Genomic DNA, 20,320 nt, shown 5'->3' with positions numbered 1-20,320 from the left:
AAATTGAAAAAAAGAAAAAGAAATGGAAATACATAAAAAATAGTTTCAATTGCATTAGCCAAATATTTACCAAATGTTGATTGTTTTCATATTGAGATAACGTGCAAATTTTTTTAAAGCAAAAAACAGTTTTAGAAACATTACACTTAGTCTTAACTCTGATAATCCTCATCAAGGAGGGAAAAAAAAACTTTATCTTCAAATTAAAAAAAAAAAAGAAAATGAAAGTATTTAGGACTTTCACATGTAAATAACTTGAATTAAATTAGAACGAACAAAGGAAGCAATTATATTTTGTCAAACACCTGTTCTGCTGGTCGCCAATTCCACGGCATATGCTAAAACAATGCAAAATATAAAAGAGCTCCATAAGTTTTTTTCCCCTAAAAGAAACTGAAACAAATTTTTCACATTTTCTTTTAACTTCCTTAAAGTATATGTATCTCAAAGTATTTTCAGATGCAAAAATATATTGCTTAATCCTGCCATTCTAGGAGCCTTTAGAAAATATTTCTAGAGTATCATAAACATACACCTTCATAAAATTAATACTGTGTTAAGTGCTAGAGTACACCTTTAATTTTAAGGCACGATAAATTTACACCTGCAAGATGACTAGACTTTTAATGAAATCAATACTCTAGTCCTTTTAACTAAGCTGCTCAAAGAAATCGCAGGAAATAACTTTTCAGTTAGCTAAAATCTGAACTAAATTTTAGAAAAATACCTAATTAAGTAAGGAGGAATATAGTTATGAATAAATGTAATACTCATTGCTCTAGTATTCCAATGTTCCCAAACCACCTCATAAATATCTATATTATGGATTGGCAAACTATGGTCTGCAGTCTAAACACAGCCAGTGGCCTGTTTTTGTAAAGAAAGTTTCACTGGAACACAGTCATATCCATTCATATTTTCTATAGCTGTTTTCATGCTACCACAAGAGTTCAGTAGTTTAGACTACGACCACATGATTTGCAAAAACGAAAATATTTATTTCCTGGCCCTTTACAGAAAATAGTTTGCCAACCCCTAATCTACATATTTATTGACATAGTATCTGAACATAATAACAAAATATCCAATGCTGTTTAAGAAAATTAATTGTTGTTATAAATGGAATAAATACTCTATGTAAATGTCGGACAAATATATTAATACACAGCTATTCAGAAATGATACCACTGAAATTTTAAAATTCCATTATGTAATAAAATGAATTATTTATAGCAACCTTAAAGTTCTGCTATTTACAAAAATAACATCTCTATTTTGAATAGAAAGTTCATATTTATAACAATACAAATTTCACATTTCAGGAAATACTCAGGACCAAAATAACAGTGTTAAGTGCAACTCAATTACTTAAAATGTATTTTTAAAATTAAACAAAACAATCATTTATTTTCAGCAGACTTCCTAATGTATAATATTTAACAACCTAGAGTTCATTTCTTTAAAATATCTATAGTCTATAAATGTAACTAAAGTTTTTCATTAAAAAAAAAACTTAATATAATGTCTACATGTGAAAGGAAAAAGAAAAAAAACCCCAACATTCTAAATAGTTCAGGGCAAGTAAAACATTAAAAAAAAATGTTGTTTTCTAACCAGAATTATCCATACATATCACTGCCACTAACAAACATATATTTTGTGTGCAGAATTCTACAGGTGAGTGTTTGCTCTGCCTGTGTAAGCAGAATCTTTACAGGAAAAAACCAGCGTCCTTATACCACTTATGCTTTATACATTGATAAAAAGTGGTGGACAAAATTATTTTTTAAATACACCAAATTATATCTTCTTGCTAGCTTACATTAGCTTCTACTCAAATGGTCCCAACACTTTAGCTTGAAGTTCTTAGTTTGCCCAAGTTTTCTGTTAAGTAGTTTACCTTAAATACATCAAGGGAGCTTAATATAAATGAAGATTTTGGCAAGTCCTTCCAAACAAGAAAAATCTAACCACCTCTATTTGATCAATTTTATATGTTTGTATTATTTTTTCTTCACCATTGTATCATAAAGTTTTCAAACATACAGGAAAACAAAGAACTGTATGATGAAAGCCTGCTTGTATGCTTGTATTACTACTAAGCACAGTACATCTTTTACTGACCACTTTTTCACAAGCCACCTTCCCACTAAAAAATAAACATACCATTAAACTAAATAACTAAAGTTAAAATCTGGTTTCCAAATGCCTTTCTATTCTACTAACTCTATTATAAACAGCTATATTATGGATATGATTCAGTCTCTAAAATCTTTCTCAAGTACAAATGCTAATGTATATAAACATAGTTCTGTTCTTTGAGACACATGCAACATTAACTAACATGATGAAATTTGGAAGAATACTCAAAACTATATTCTCTTCGTATTTATACAATGCATAAAAGTAAACCAGTGGGTGAACTTTATGGTATATGAATTACCTCAATAAAGCTTTTATTTAAAAAAGTAAATCAGTAACACTTGCTTTGGTTCAAATGAACAATTCCAAATATAAAAGGATCCTCTTTCATATAAGAAAGGATTCCAATGACAGAACATGATTCCTGATGGTACTAATACGGAATAAACAAACAAAATATACTTTAAAATAGATTATAAACTAATGCTACCATTGATGCTTTAGATTACTGAAGTGTTTCTAAATTTGGAAGAAACACATTGTTAGTTTCTTCATTCTGATTAGAATGTTTTGAGTAGCTACCCACATTAATACTGGGCAGGGATAGAAAATGGGAAAGTTAACATTAGGAGAGATTACCATCAGGGTAATATTGCTGGTTCATGCCTTCTGGAGGACCTTGTCCACCATGACTGTACTGGTCCCCATAATAGTCTTCCTGGCCTGAGTACTGCTGTGGTGGGCCTGAAAAACCACAACCAGTCAAGATGTAAATAATTTGTTCTCCAGGTCATTCAAAGGCTTTCCGTCTAATCTGGTGTTATGAGAGATGATTTCTCAGCTGTAGGTTCCCCTCCCATGCTTTGGCATTTCAGATACTTTTGACTATTCGTATACACACACATACATAAACACACAGCAACACCATACACCACATTTCACAAAAATTAATGTTAAGACCATACATGCAGTATCAAACAATACCAACTCAAAAAAACAAACATTAACTTCCTAAAAAGAGATTCAAACTGGAAGAAAATTAATTTCCTTTTTATTTTGATATTAGAGCAGTTTGAAATAAATTAGGGTTTGTTTCTGACCATATATTTAGTAACTTCTCAAAAATAAAACAGTATTTTCTGCTGTAAATTAGTAAGCTTTTGATATAAAATTTTGACATAAACTTTTCCCAGAAAAGAGTAAGTAAAAGAAGGCTATAAACCAGGAAGTTCATGTCCACTTTCTGTGACCCTTTGTACCTGCTATACCCACTGCCTTTTAAGAAAAATAATAAAATATGATTTTTAAAAATCAAGAAACAAAAAGCTCTGACTTTGCCTGTATGAAAAGTTCATTAAAATTTAAAGCCTTTCGACTACTGTTAAAAACTTTCCAAATGGAATCGTACCCTGTTGCGGTGGCCTATAGGGAGGAATCTGTCTCTGTGCCATCATATGGTTGCCCTGGTTAACTTGACCCATCATTCCCATAGGCGGCTGCTGGCCTTGGTAATGCTGCCCACCTCCCTGAGGCATGTTGTACTGTTGAGAAGGAGGCTGCTGGTGCATCATTGGACCTGAAAACAGACAAAACATTATGCACGTAATTTTTTGCATATAATTTTAACATCTTAAGAGAAATACAAAAATCTTTTATCATATAATCCCTAAACTATATAATTTATTGCAAGATAAACTGACTTCAAGTAATAAAAACAAATCTTTGAACTACAGTTCACATGCCTAAAATAATCTGCAAACAAGGGAAAACAAGTAATCCATGGTAGCTGATTCGAATTCCACTGGAGGAATACTGTAACAATTTCTAAAAAAACAGAGTGGATACGATATATGAACATCCTGAATGTATATATTTTTTTATTATGTACTATATAGTATTTATCTATGCAGTTTTTCTAGGAAAGATAGAATCCTTATGCTACATAAGAAAATATGCCAAAACAAAGTAAACCACAAAATCACACAGCAAATCAGTAGTCGAACTAACGGAAAGAAATCTAATTTCAGCGTATCCATTTTTTTTTTCCTTTTGCAATGCCCAGTCATTATATAATGGTAGACAGGGAAACTACAAACACATTTATAAATATACTCCTTATATTGGTGGAATTTCATAAACAATTTTAAAACAAAAATTTAAGGGTCTTCTTTCCTTTTTCCAACTTTAAGATTTATAAACTAAAAAGGTCTTCCTGAAATCAAAAGGCTATACAATGCTTCTTAATAAGCTCTAACACACACATACACAATCAAAAACACCTAGGCAGAGAACTACAATAAGCCATAGACTTAGAAATCAGAACTATGCGGTTTCCAAAGTGAGTAATATCGAAGCAGCCCAACTACCACTGCTATAGTATCACATTGGCAACAGTAAAAATATATCACATGATATAATGAACAATGGCCATCAAGTTCTGTGTTGTCATGTAAACATGTAAGCAGCTCCTCAGAGGTTCACCAGGCTAAGTTATGGTATGGGGAGCTCATCATTCTACCATTATAACCATTACTGTCTGAGAAGTATATATGAGTCATCCCCCAGTTTACTGCCTAAATAGCTACATACTCCCCCCCTTTACTGACTTGTGGAAAATTTAAGAAGTACAAAAGGCAAAGAACTAGAAAACTTTTACAGGCAAAACTGCCCAGATGAGCCAAAAGCTCATTATTTATATAAAAATTCAAAACAAAACATGCCCACCTCTATAAATATGTTGCTGACCTACAACAGCAGCAACAATGTAAGCAGAAAGAACTCACTCTTTTCCAGTTTGAAGAACTGGTTATCTAAAGAAGCATTTTATCAGAGCTAACTTTTTCTCCTACTTGCCTTCTTCTGTTCTTCTACTTCTTTTCAAATTCCTTTTTCCTTCTAATTTTGTCATAAATATAAACCTTTCAAAGGTTACTCTGTGACTTTTTTTTTCAACAATAAACTCTTAATAGTAGGGATAAGGTGGCTCAGTGGACAGTGGAGGGGAAGAGAACCTGACACAGAATGCACTTAACACTACCAGACACGCTTTCACACTTATTTAATGTAAATCACTAACAACTACCAAAGGTAAGGATCCTAATTTTCAAGTTTTTAGCCAAAGAATCCAAAGATCAAGATCATATAAGCTAATAGATATCAACTGGGAATCAGGCAAAACTCAAGTTTGATTTCAAAAGCACATTTATTCTACTGTTCTTCACTGCCTCTACTGAAGCTATAGCAAATGTAGTAGTTCAGAAACAAATTATGCAATTTAAAAAGTTCCATAACACTAACTACTTTAACTGAGGTTACAATTTTTAAAATGTATTTTGTATATAATAAAATACTGAATACTAGCATTCATAATATAGTAGGCAGCATGATTGGCCATTTATAGAATTCATTTTTAGTAAATGAAGGTTTTGCCTTGTCTTTCTTCTCCATCACTGATTAAAGACCTCTTGTCTTAACAGAAGATAACTATAAAATTAAAGCATATAACATGCACTGGAAGCAAAATTAAAAATAAAGGAGAAAGAAAGCAAAAACACAATAGCTGGGGGAAAATCCAAAAGGATACAATAACAACAAAATTCCAAGCTCTGCTGTAAAGGAGAAAAGTAATTCTAGTTTAAGCCCTAGATAGAAAAGACCATGCCACTTGTGCTTTATCTTTGGGGACTGTCAGCACTTCCAATCCCAAAGAGCTCAATTACCACCCTTCTTTTATTCTCTGTCACTTCTCTCCCTCTAAGGATCCCTGACATCATTCAAGATCAAGCCTAAAACGGCAGAGAATGGAGGAGGAGAGCACTGCTAAAACATGGTACTTTTCATCTTTTCCCTTGAAGGCTTATCCATTAAAAAAAAATTACGACTTCAACTCTGATTGTTTAGGAAGCATATTATTTTTCTTATGATAATGAAATATGCTACACTGGCAAATAAATGTATGTTATCTCTTGAGATACTAATGGAAATAAGAGAGCTAAATCTCAAAAGGTTACCCCCAAAATAAGTTCTAAAAATTTGTGCTACAGAGTGAAGATTATAAAATAAGTCTATTAAAATCATTTTCTACAAACCGTGACCTCACACATTACTGTATGCTTAAAGGTTACTCTTTATCTTTTACATAAATCATTCTGATGCTAAGATGAACTAAAAAGTGTGATACAAAGATCCTACTAATGTCTTAATTATCTATAATATGCTTTTGTAAAAGTGTTTTAAAAGGACATGTAACAAATGTACATCACCACATTATTTCTTTCCATTTTGAGCTTCACACCCTAACAGATATTCTATGGAAACAATGTCCTATATCTTAAACACATGTAAAATAGTCCCAAATCACCATATTTTACATTACTGGAATTCTTTGCTCCAATGAGACAGTTAATACGTAGTTTTGTCTCAAGTTACTTGTTCAAAAAGAAGAATTTTTTTAAGACTCAACTATAAAGATAACAATAAGCTTTGCACAGCAACGGAGACCCAACGCAGCCAAAAATAAAATAAAATAAATTAATTAAAAAAAATAAGCTTTAAATAATCTGTGAAGAATTTAGAACTACATAATTCTTAAAATTCTATATACATATAAATATATACATACATGCATATATATTCATATATTGAGATGCAAACCAATACACTAAAACTCTGTAAATCATGCCATTAATCTATGAATTATTTTAAGTGAAGGTTAAAAATGACAGCTAACAGTTAATGAGCACTTATTACGGGCCAGGCATTAAGCTAAGAGCTTTTTTTTTTTCTTGTTGCGGAGCATGGGCTCTAGGTGCGCAGGCTTCAGTAGTTGTGGCACATGGGTTCAGTAGTTGTGGCTCACGGGCTCTAGAGCGCAGGCTCAGTAGTTGTGGCGCACGGGCTTAGTTGCTCCGCAGCATGTGGGATCTTCCCGGACCAGGGCTCGAACCCGTGTCCCCTGCACTGGCAGGCAGATTCTTAACCACTGTGCCACCAGGGAAGCCCAAGTTAAGAGTTTTATGTCTATTATTTATCCTCCTCAAACCCTATGAAACATGTAGTATTGTTATCAACTTCACTTTACAAGTAAGAAAACTTAAGGCATACAAGCATTAAGAACCTTACCTAAAGTTGCATAGCTAGGAAACGGTGGTGAGAACTCTAAAGCCATGCTCTTAACCATTATGTGTACCTCTTCTTCGAAGTCAAATCATACTTCTCCCATGTAATATCTCCCAGGAAAACAGTTCTATGTAACATCATCACTCTAATAATAAAATCCTAGAATACAAGAAGTTTCTTCACTTCATCTATTATCTCTGTTATAGTGACCACGAAACCACGTAGATAATACCTACTCCAAGCCTATTTTCTTGTTCATATTTCATCATCTACTGCTCACATTTTACTACTTGTTCCTTAACCATTCAGTCTCAAACTAAACCACTTACAGCTCTCATTTGAATGTATTACTAATGGTTTATTTGCAAGAAAAAAAATCCCTGTATTCCAGTAAATTCAATTAGCTCACCCACCTATTAAATAGCCACTTAAAGTGAATAGGATTCTTTACTTACCAAAAACGTACATCTGTCCTCATCAAGAGTTTTAAGCAGTTCATAATAAGACATTTAGATATAACACCAAGGATAAAAGAACATGAGCCAAGTAACTAAGAAAATCCCAGCAGCTTAGTAAAGTCACTGTTAACTAGTACAACACTTAGCTGAATTTCCTAGAAACCAACGAAGAATTAGAACCATGATAGATTTTATCTAGTAAAAAGAACAGTTCATTAAGAGAGACAAACTTTTCATAACATGAAGTTTTTAGAGAAATCTCATGAAAGTATTAAAAAGTACTGAAACATAATAGTATCAATCAATAACTTTTGTTATTGTTAGTTTCTTCAGTAGCACAGACCATCCTTACATGTACTTCCTTACAGTAATTATTTCTTAAGGCTGTGATTTTCAACTGTGGGTGATTTTGTCCCCAGGGGACATTCAGTAAAGTTTGGAGCCATTTTTGGTTGTCGCAAGTGGTGTAGGGGGTTGCTACTGTCACCTAGTGGGTACAGGACAGAAATACTGCTAAATATCTCACGAGGCACAGGACAGGCCCCGACAACAAAGAATTATGCGGCTCAAAATGTCAATAGTGCTGAGTTAAGAAGTCCTGGATTCTCAAGGGCATAATCCTAAATCACAGGCATCTCTACAAACTAGTCTGAGAATTAGATTATGTATTCAGTTTTCTGGTGATTGAAAATTGGGAAAGGGATGTGTTGTGGCTTAATAAATCCAGCAAAGTAAAAAGCTAGGCAATTTCTTAGCCAACTTCTCTTAATAGTTTCAACTATACTATACAATAATATTAATTCGAAAACAAAGTCACTGTTAAACATCTATTGTAGACTGAAAGGCATTCCAAAAGCTCTAGATTTATGGGACACAAGTGACAATCTGTTGTGAAAGTAAGGTCCTATCTTGTCCAAGTAGAAAGCCATGGAGATGGGCTATATTAGAACATATAGCTTTGTGTCACTTAGCATGAAAGCTGAAAAGTTATGACCATCAGGTACAGAAGAAATGATCCTGCCTAGAAAAAACTTCTGAGGGAATGGACTGTAAATAAGTATGAACTTGGAATGTTTGTAAAACGTAATTTCTAAAATTTACCCCTAGAGATTCTGATTTGGCAGGTATGGGGTGGAGCAGACAAATCTTGTTTTAACAACTACCCCAGATGATTCCGATCCCGGTAGTCTTAGGATCACACGTTGAGCCAGAGGTGTAATGCAAAAAAAGTAACCAATTGTCCCCTTTTACCATAAAAGCAGCCAGATTATAGTTCATGCAAAATGGTTAAACTGGATTAGAACTGCATCCCATAAGGACACCTAGGATGTTAGCTATAAAATGAATCCCAAGGAGTAAATGTTACAAATACGTCAAAACCCAGTGAATGATACACTTAAGATTGGTGCACTTCATTGCGTGTAAATATTACCTAAAGAAAAAACTATTAAAAGAAAAAAGAAAAATTTTTAAACGTTGAGCTCTAATGATACGCAGACTAAAGTATTCATGGGTAAAGTGTACTAATATCTTCAAGTTACTCTGAAATGCATTTTGAAAAAGAAGATGCTATTAATGGATGAGTAGATGGATGGGCAGATAGACAGTTAAAAAATAATTCAACTAGAAAACGGGCAAAAGACACGAAGAGACATTTCACTGAAGAGGATATAGAGATGGCAAATAAGCACATGAAAAGATGTTCAGTATCAGTAGCCATTGGGGAGATGCAAATTAGGACCACAAGGAGATGCAGTCTACTACACATGTTTAGAACAGCTAAGATAAAAAAGAAAAAAACTGACAATACCAAATGCTGGCAAGGACTTGGAGAAAGCAGATCTCTCACACATTGCTGGTGGGATGGTAAAATGGTAGTTACTTTGGTGATCACTTCGGCAGTTTCTAAAAAAACTGAATATATAACTTATCATATGACCCAGCAATAGCACTCCTGGTTATTTATCCCAGAGAAATGAAAACTAATGTCCAAACAAAAACATTAGCATGTACACGACTGTTCAGAGCATCTTTATTTGTAAAAGCCAAAAACTGGAAACTGAAATGTCCCTCAATAGATGAATGGTTAAACAAACTGTGGTACAGCCATAACATGGAATACTACTCAGCAACAAAAAGGAAGGAACAACAGATACATGCAACAAGTTGAATAAATATTAATCATGCTGAGTAAAAAAAGCCAATCTCAAAAGGCTGCACACTGCATGATACCATTTATGTAGCATTCTGAAAATGACAAAATAATAGAAATGGAGAGAAGAGCAACAGTGGTTGCCAGGGCTTAAAGATGACTGCAAGGAGGATACACAGGATCTCTCTGTATTACCTCTGCAACTTCCTGTAAACCTATAATTATTTCAAAATAAAAAATATTTAAGAATGAGTCATAATGAAACTAAGTTTATAATCTGTTGAATAGAAATTCATCTGGATTCTGTCTCCCAAACCTGAAAGGTTTTGGTATAACTGACAATCATCTGTTTTCTCTGACAGTACCTGACAGGTTCCTTTTTTGGTTCATTCGTGGAATGACAGCCAGTGGATGACAATACAACAGACAAGGATGCTAGTTTTCTAATTTGTTACAGCAGCAGGAAATCTAGCTCATCTATCAGTTAACAAATAGGATAAAACCATGAACAAAACATGACACAGTTCCTGAATTCATAGAACTTGAAGAGTCTAGGGAAAAATAATTAAACAGATATTTACAAATAATTATGTAATTACAGGTACTCAAACTGTTGCTACAAAGAGCCCAAGTACAGGTTACTTACTATCCGTAAGTGGACTGTACCCTGTCTGTGGAGTAATGTAAAACTTAGAGTGCAAGATTATACAGGTGATTTTATTTTATGCTCTATGCTTTTCCTTCTCTTCCAAATTTTTCATATTAAATATTTTATAACCAAAAAAATGTCATCAGTGGGGGAAAGATTACAATCTTGAAAAACCCATCCAATATAGGAATAATGATCAAATGTTTAAACAAAGCATCTAACCTGAACTACAATGTAGTGGTTGTGTATACCTAAACTGTAACAAAAAGAAACTTGCAATATTACCAATGTTGATTTACCAATTTTAACAGTGAAGAAAGATGAGTGTATGCACAATTCTTACTCATTCAAATCCACTATGGAGGTACACATGATATTTCTATGGAATAAAATATTTGAAATAATTCTTTTATTTGTAGATATTCTATGTTGTACTTGAAATTCAGTATAATATCACAGTGCTTTTTTATATTGAAGATTTACTAAATTTATTAAACTGAGGATTCCTAAAGCTCCTGAACCTGGTTGGCGGGAGCTTTGGATCATGCCCAGAGGGACCAGAGACTGGAGACTGAGATAGACACTGTGAGCAATCAATCAATCAATCAATCAATCAATCAATCAATCAAATCTACATAATGGAGCCCCAATATAAACTCTGAACATTGATGGAGGCTCGGGTGAATTCCCCTGGTTAGCAATACTCTGTGTGTACTGTCACACACTGGACCAGGAGAGCAAAGCATCCTGACTGCATGAGGAAAGAAACTCTGCATTCATACGTCTTTTGGATTTTTCCCTTGGCTGATGTTAATCTGTATCCTTTCACTGTAATAAATCATAACTCTAAGTATAACAACTTTTAGTGAGTTCTGTGAGTCTTTCCAGCAAATCACTGAACTTGAGAGTAGTTTTGGGAACCCTAGACTTGTAACTGGTGTCAGATATGAAGCCAGTCTTGGGGACTGTTCCCTGTAACTCTGCAGTTGGCTAGACTCAGAGGTGACGGAAGTCTTGGGGACTTTGACCTCAAACTCCTCCCAGCAGCTCAAATACATTGCTCCTGCAATTGTCCCTTTCCTCACTCTCTTGCAGCATCAATTCCCCTCTCTCCAATGGATCATTCCTATCAGTATACAAACATGATTTAGTATCTTCCCATCTTTAGTTCGAAAAGATGCTAGCTCCAGATTGCCATGATGTAACTGATGATTCGGAACTAGCGTCTTTTCTATAGCTTGGCAAATTGGCATATTCCTTTTTAAGTATAGACCAACTTCCAGGGCTTCCCTGGTGGCGCAGTGGTTAAGAATCCACCTGCCAATGCAGGGGACAAGGGTTCGATCCCTGGTCCAGGAAGATCCCACATGCTGCAGAACATCTAAGCCCGTACACCACAGCTACTGAGCCTGAGTTCTAGAGCCCGTGAGCCACAACTACTGAGCCCACGTGCTGCAACTACTGAAGGCCACGCGCCTAGAGCCTGTGCTCCGTAACCAGAGAAGCCACCGCAATGAGAAGCCTGTGCACCACAACGAAGAGTAGCCCCTGCCCACTGCAACTAGAGAAAGCCCACGTGCAGCAACGAAGACCCAACGCAGCCAAAAATAAATAAATTTTAAAAAAAGAGTACAGATCAACTTCCAACGTTTTATCCTTTGCGCTTTCAATGTTATGAAATGTCTCCAAGACTTTCCTTAATACAAAATATTTTGCTAGTCTTGCTTTCTCTGGGACATCTTTGTTCTTTCATCACAGCCAGTTTCCTCATTTACATCAGCAAGTTCACCTTCACTGAGGACCTGCAATGCAGATCTACAGTCTCTCAAATGGCAGCAGTGTCAACATTCCCAAGGTCAGCAGTTCCTTCTGTAATTCTACTTACAAAGGACTTGGATTTATTTCCCGCAGTATTACTTTTCATTTCTTTGTTAGCCTTTTATCTTTGTTGGCCAAGGCCCTCTTTGAATTATCTATTTTTATAAAATAATATGTATCTCTGGGAACCAAGGAAGCAACACAACTCCATGCCGTGCTGTTATGTGCATAACTGATGGATGCACAGTGATCAATCACCGACAGAATCTGAAAGTGACGTGAATGGTCATCGATCATGACACTCATAAATACAGTGATCTGTGGACTGAGGAGACAGCAGCCAAGTCTGTGCTTTATGCAACTACTCACGGTTAATACACCATGGTAAGTGAACTCTGAAGCATGTTGTTCGGCAACAGGTGTTATTTAACTAAATTGTGGTAACAGAAGTTCATGCATAGCAGAACTTCGCAACAGCAGGCCTGCCTGTATTTCCAAAGGATGTGTTTCCTCATGCACGGAATGAGGATAATAACAGTAGCTACTAACCCAAAGATGTGTACAGCTCTGATCAGATAATAAACCACTGTATAATAAGAGTAAATATAACAGTCCTGGCTATGGTAATACATACTTTTTGCCCTTCATATTTACAATAATAAAGGTACTGAAAGAAAAATTTCCCACTACTCTAATGCCAAGCCTCTATATCAGATCATTATCATTTGCAACTTATTAGCTAAATGAATCAAAACTCTCTTAATACTATTCAAACAAAATTAAAGCCAGAAATAAATTAGATCTTATGGTTAAAAAAGACAATAGCCAATAAACTGATCTCGAGTTTTTATTACAAAAAAAAAAAAAACACCTTGTTTATTCTAACTGATTTTATGTAAACTATACAATTACCGAATTAGGATTTTTAAATGCCATCATCTCACTTAATCTTACTTAAAGAAATTGAGTAAGTTAGTCAAAGATCCCACACACGGTAATCTATGGGGCCAAGACTTGGATCCAAGTCTGAAGAATTATATACCATACCCGGAACTTGTGAAATACATGCTTTAACACAAATATAACAATTTGTGAAAATCCTTATATTTGAATATGGAATAAGTAAGTAAAATGGTGTTAAATGTGGAAAGCTATAATCACTAATGCCTGGGAATGAAAACTATGCTGATTCTATCAAACATTAACTGTTGGTCCAGAAAGCCTTACTATTCCAATCTGACTTTTAAAGAAACATCTTTAAGGCACTAACTCTGTCTTTCCGGGTTATCATATAACATCTGGTTTCAATTCCTATTCACTTAAGAGACAGATTTGTATGCCTACCCTCAGGTTTTGTTCTAGGCACCAGAACAAAACAGTGTGAACAAAAGAGGCAAACTTCTCTCTTTTTGGAGCTTTTTGAATTCCAGTGGAGCTGACGCTCTCTCTACACGAGTGAGTAGATCCAGTACGTAAGAAGACAGTGATTCACTCTGAACACAGGTCTTACTCCTGAAGTTCAAAATGATCATCACTGAACTTTATCTGGATAACAGTGAAAATAACATGGAAAGTCTGTTGGATTGACTATTAACAACATTTTCCTAGAAATTTAAGAAAGAGATTAACATTAAAAACTTGCTAAACCTTTCACCTAAAAGCAGGAGTCCTCATAAGAGAACTTAGAGGGAAATATTCTGCTAAAATAATAAACCTAAATGCTGAATTAAAAAATATTTCAGTTTTCTCAATTCTTAGATATGTATAAAACCACAACTAAAAAAAAAAAAAAACTACAACTAAAAGTAGGCACCAATTACAATGCCACTGTCATATAAACTCATTTTTCTTTTAAAGCTAAAAAAATAGTAACTGTTGAAATTTTTATAATGACCATGAACATAGTAATATATAATCAGTAAATTTAATAGGGCCAACTTTTTGTGCAGCTTTTTGAAATGACATGTTTTGTGTGGTAGGTCTACATGTTTTTATTATATTAGCCTTTGCATTAATATGGTTTTTTAAAAAAATTTTCACATAGGGAATACAGTCAATAATATTTAACAATTTTGTTCAATGACAGTTGGTAACTGGACTTATCGTGGTGATCATTTCTTAATGTGTGAAAATATCGAATCATGATGTTGTACACCTGAAACTAATATTGTATGTTAATTATAACTCAATAAAAGAAAAATAATTTTAGTTAAAAAAAATAGAAAGAATAGTTGGTCCCTATGTTTTGAACAAAAAATTCCTATAAACACTTCAAGTCCTTTCTCCAAAAACAGTTAACTATTTTCTACATACACACTGCTGCATGCATTATTTTTTCTTCTTCAGATCTTATGATGTCTTATCAAACCACGCTGCAGCAACATCCATTTTTGCGAACATCCTACCTTTCCTTAACTATAGTTTCTAAGAAGTGTACCATAACTATGGTGGTTGCTGTAAAGAATCACTATCAATTTTTCTGCTTTTTCCTGGTAACCAAACTGTACAGAGAAACATCTGAACCCCCTTCTGATCTAGCACTGACTGGATCTTGCTGTTGTTTTGAAACTTTAATTGACAGAATAAAAAAAAAAAAAGAAAATACTCCACCATGGGCACTGAACAACTTTTGCGGGGAAAAATGGAGCAAGTGCCAGTTTTGTGAAGCTGCATTCATTGACAATTTGTTCTATTATCTCCCTTTGTTTCCGGTGTATTTTATCTAAATTACAGAAAATATCTGTATTAATATTTTAAAATTACAATATATTATTTCATCAAAAATCATGATCAACAGATTAACATTAACTTCCTTTTTCTGGGTGTACGTTGGTGATGTGGTTTTCATAAGCAAAATCTAGAAAATTTTATTGCAAATACATTTAATTCTTAGACTCTTAACCTCACCACATTTCATAATTGAAATAGCTTTAGGCTGGCAACAGGCCAAATGTTTTCCCAGGCAATTAGCAGAACAGAGCGCCACTTACTGGTTTTTAGTTATTATTCACAAGAATACTTAAAAGAGAAACATGATAACAATTTCATTCTCTGAGACTGGTAATAAACTTTAATAGACTTCACACCGCTCTAAGAATACAAGAATACAGCAGCACCTCCACTGAACATTGTAATAACAAATTATGTTAAAATTACCTTTAATGCTGAAACACAGCATCAGAAAACATTAAATCAAGGGAAGTTCATAGAAATTAATATATTCTTCACAAGTAAAATGAACCACAGAACAGATGTTTTTTAAGGAGTGTACTTATAAAGATAAAATTATATTTTCTCAGTTTTCTAGCTCTAACCAAATGTTTGGTTATTCATTGATTAGCTTAAAAATCCAAAAATATAAAATCTCAAATAAACTGTCCAAAAGACATAAAAATAAATAAGCTTAAAAAGCTAAATTGAGCATTTTAATTTCTAAATGTAAAAGGAAAAAATTATTTTAAGCTGGTTTCGAACTTGATGTTCCTTTTCTATGGGTATGATCGTTCCTCACTTCAAACCTGTAATTTTGCAAATCAGCTAACATTCTGAAAAACTTGTTTGATTTTCGAAGGCTAATGGAGCATCCTAGTCAAGAATTTTATAAAGCTTACTTACCTTGGTTTGGTTGAATATTCATATTTGGTCTGGGGCCATAGTTTCCCATCGGCTGCCCTTGACTCATGGTCATCTGGTTCTGTACCGGCATGCTCTGGGACGATGGCACGGAATGGCTGTAACCTCCCATGGACCCGTGGCTACTTGAAGGCATATTCATGGAACTGTTTGTCATATTCAGTTGATTGGGTCCAGGTCCCTGCATAGGCATATGGTTAGGCCCTTTGAAGAAAAGTGATCAGAACCAAAATATGAAAGTTAAACAGATGATCTATACAAAAGTACCTTAAAAAGCTTATTTATTTTTTTTGCATTAATGTAACAATAGCACAAACAATAACTTGAGTATTTAATCAGTAGCAAACAAAGTGAATGCTTTACATGAATGACAGCAAATACTGTGAGGTGGACATTATTATCATTTTACAGATTAAGAAATTGTTGCTTTTGAAAAGCCAGGAACATTCTGGAAAAAAAAAAGAGTAATGAAGGAGGACTTGCTTTATAAGAGACCAAAACATATAAAGCTGAATTAAAAGTATGTAGTATTAACACATAAATGAACTGATTAACCGATCAATAAACCTAGAGCACAGTCTGAAAGTGACCAAAATGCATAATTTGGTAAATGACAATGGTGCTGACATTAAGTATCAGTGAGCAAAAGAAAAAATAATTAAATAAATGATGTTTAACAACTGAGTAGATATCTGGAAAAATACAGGTTAGGTCCCTAACACATTCCTTCTACCAAAACTAAGTCCAGATGAATAAAAAAATTAAACATTAAAAAAGAAGAAAAAGCAAAGAAATCATAACAGAGTATTTCAAAATGGAGAATTTTAAAAATAATCTTGGACTGTAAGGGCCTTTTTAAGTATGCCAAAAAACCCAGAACCATAAAAGAGTTATAAAGTAGAGTACCTAAAAATAAAACATTTGCACATGACCAACAAAACAAAATTAAGTAATAAAAAGATAAACTGGGAAAAAATTATTTACAAGAACTATCACAGACCAAACTACTTACTTAACATATAAAGCAAGTAAAAGACCACCAGCAGCAAAAGGGCCAAGTATATGAATGATCACGTCACACGAAAACTACAAAAGGGGTCATAAAACATGAGAAAATTGCTTGCTTTATTTAATATAATAAAAAGCAAATTAAAACTATGAGATCCATTTTTCACCTTTTAGATTTGCAAAGATCAAAAGTTTTGTTCCAATTATATTATGAAGAAGCACTTTCATACTTCGTTGAGAGAATATAAATGTATAAATAAGTACTATTTTTATGTAGACCAATATGGCAATAACTACCATATTTTAAAATGCATATACCTTTAGGGCTTCCCTGGTGGCGCAGTGCAGGGGAAGTGGTGCTAATGCAGGGGACACGGGTTCGAGCCCTGGTCCAGGAAGATCCCACATGCCGCGGAGGAACTAAGCCCATGCACCACAACTACTGAGCCCGCGCACCTAAAGCCCATGCTCCGCAACAAGAGAAGCCACCACAATAACAAGCCCGCACACCAAAACAAAGAGTAGCCCCCCGAAACTAAAGAAAGCCCGCATGCAGCAACAAGGACCCAACGCAGCCATAAATGAATGAATGAATGAATGAATGAATGAATGAATGAGTGAATAAAAATAAAATGCATATACCTTTAACCTAGCAATTTCAGTTCTGGGAACTTATCCTATAAACATACAAGTTTTTGTGTGTGTACGTATATGGATGCAAAATTGTAAGTTTATCTGTTTACTTATTTATTTATATTTTACAGAGTCACAAGAGCATAATTTTTAACACCAAAAGACTAGAAATAACCTATATTTCTATCAGAAGGGAACTGTCCAAATAAATTAGAGGCATCCACAAAAAAGAATGTACTGTAGTCACCAAAAGGAATGAGGCAGCTCTTTATATAACGAGTGGTCTCCAAAATATATGTTTATATACTCATGGTCTCCAAGAGAAACCTTTAAGAGGTAAAAAAATGATATATAGTAATATCTACTGTATGCTACCATTTGTGTTTTTAAAAAAAAAATAAGAAAGAAAATAGATGTATACATGCATATGTTTTTCAAGGATAACTGGATACCAATGCCTGTCTGGAACAAAGAGTCTGGGTAGGTAGGGGCTGTATGCCTTTTTGTACCTTTTTTATTTTGGTGCCATAGATACATATTATCTAATTTTTTTTAATCAGTTAAATTTTTTTTAAAAGGAACCTAAGACTAAGAGGATATACGACCAAGATCAAACAGCATATAAGAAGCACTACAACTTACATTATAAAATAAAATATTAAAAACAAAACTAAAATCGGAAATTAAAAGCCTAGTTACAAATTTGTGTGCATAAAAAGGTTGGCTAAATACTAAACAAAACTTATTAAATAAAAACAATATAAGTAACTGGACTTCCAATTTCTCCTACACCTAACTGTAAACTCTCTAACTATAAATTGTTTTAGAAGCTCTACGGTATTCTGGACAATCTAGGTCATAAGTGGTTGAAAATCTCTGGCTCATAAAAAGTATATCTCACTCCAGACAGCCTTACACAAAAACGAAAATGTCACGTTAACAATAATTATATTGCTGCTCGCTTGCTTCCTCAGCCTTAGGCTTGAATTTTATCTGGAGAAGTTGAGTCAAAATCCTAATTAAAGGTACCACCATAAAAAGTCACAAAACTCCTCTAACTTGCTAACCTGCATTAGTACTACCCCACCAGTTTTAAAAGCAATGTGTCCTAATGAGCTAGATGTGGATTAAGCAAGAAGTTTGCTTCTGACCACAACCAGACAAGTAGTTACCTCTTTATTCCTACCTCCACATGGTGGAGGGCCACTGGGCCATGACCATGGAAGCCTTGGCAGGAAAGAGAAGGTTGCCACCAAGACACCACAGCCCTCCTACATGACCCATCACACATCAATCTCCTATAAGCCAGGCTATCTGGCCTCTTTTGCTCTGTGCTCTCTTTTGCTTCATTTTTTACACCCATAGTCCCTGGACACCAATGCTACCAATCAACATAATCAGTTAAGACAACACTATCCTAAGGATGCTAATATTACTAATTTTAAAAATAAATTGCTCTGTTATTTTAATTTACTCTCTTTATTGCTATTTGTTTAATACTTTCTTTTTGTTAATGAAAACAACCTTTGTCTTTAGAAAGTAAAAATATGCCCCACCAAGAATTATAGGTATGGGTGTGACTGATGATACAAAAACAAAATAGTTTAAAGACACTGATACTTTTCAGATTAAAAATTCAAACCAGCAAAAGGTAACTAAATAAGCATCCAGTGGTCTGAAAGATATTTTAAGTGGCTCTAAACTTAAAATGGATAAATAGTAAATGGTTCATTATATAAGAAAGCTGACACTTCTCAGCTTTTAATTTTGCTTCAGTATCAATTTCCATATTTCTATTATACTATAAACATATGTATTCATAAAAATGCATACTCAGTTTCAAAAGACCAATGAGGAAATACTAAATACATGTGCACTTTAGAGCCTGTTTTGTTTTTTCTCCCCATGTGTCTTTTCCAGCAATACTGTTGCTGAGACCAATAAATTTTTAAGTAAATACAAAACTCAGAGAAATGGTACACATTTTTATAAACAGATCTTAATTCTTAAGCCATGGCGCAATGCCTTTTTTCCCCCAAAAGCTTCTAAAGCCAGCTGTATTGCACAGTTTCAGACAGACTAAATTTAGCCAGTTCTGTTCATCAGAGGAATGCTGTGTGTCAGCTACATCAAAGCCCAAGGGCAGCCTGATAAACACTGAATACAGGTCACGTAGCTCTGTAGCTAACAAACTCTAAGAGAGCTTGGACTCGGGGGCATTCAAAGCAGTTTTGTCATCAACAATCTAGTATCCCTTGAGCGCCCACGTCGTTTCAGTTGCTAAGCAACTCTGGTGTTAATGTCTTAGAGGAGAAAAACTTACCAGGCATCTGGCCGTTCATCTGGTTCTGCATGTGTGGTGCAGGAGGACCCCCAGCTACCATTCCATCTGAAGGCATGTTGTGTGAGCGTGGAGGTGGGGGAGGGCCGCTCTGATTCATCCCTCCAGGACCCATAGGCATATTCTGTGTGGGTGGCTGAAAGAAGACAGTTTAGTAAAACAAGAAAAACAGTCAGACTAATATACTAAAGATGCATATGGTATAACAGTTGCCTATACTATTCAGCTGAATAGGGACAAAAACACAAATGCATTTCAACTTATTCTAATGCATTTTAATCATGGACTTATCAACATCATATTTAATATGCTCCAAAGACTTCACAAGATATTAGCATGAATATGTCATCCGACCACCTTAGACCATA

General features: G+C 34.3%; 1 protein-coding gene across 3 annotated transcripts in view; it reads right to left on the bottom strand.

Annotated features, from left to right (window-relative positions):
* SS18 (SS18 subunit of BAF chromatin remodeling complex) overlaps window positions 1-20,320 on the bottom strand; it is a 74,802-nt gene that overhangs the window by 18,099 nt on the left and 36,383 nt on the right. For 2 of the 3 annotated variants that reach the window (XM_061169352.1, XM_061169353.1), the window contains exons 4-7: window positions 19,935-20,088; window positions 15,953-16,174; window positions 3,551-3,718; window positions 2,782-2,886 (exon numbers count right to left, since the gene is read on the bottom strand). In XM_061169352.1, coding sequence (XP_061025335.1) covers window positions 2,782-2,886; window positions 3,551-3,718; window positions 15,953-16,174; window positions 19,935-20,088 — 649 coding nt within the window. The remainder of the gene's footprint in view (window positions 1-2,781; window positions 2,887-3,550; window positions 3,719-15,952; window positions 16,175-19,934; window positions 20,089-20,320) is intronic. The other variant, XM_061169351.1, reaches the window with a different exon arrangement.

The sequence above is a fragment of the Eubalaena glacialis genome, chromosome 15, assembly GCF_028564815.1.
Source record: "Eubalaena glacialis isolate mEubGla1 chromosome 15, mEubGla1.1.hap2.+ XY, whole genome shotgun sequence".
Classification (NCBI taxonomy): domain Eukaryota; kingdom Metazoa; phylum Chordata; class Mammalia; order Artiodactyla; family Balaenidae; genus Eubalaena; species Eubalaena glacialis.
This window is presented reverse-complemented; position numbering and strand designations above follow the sequence as displayed.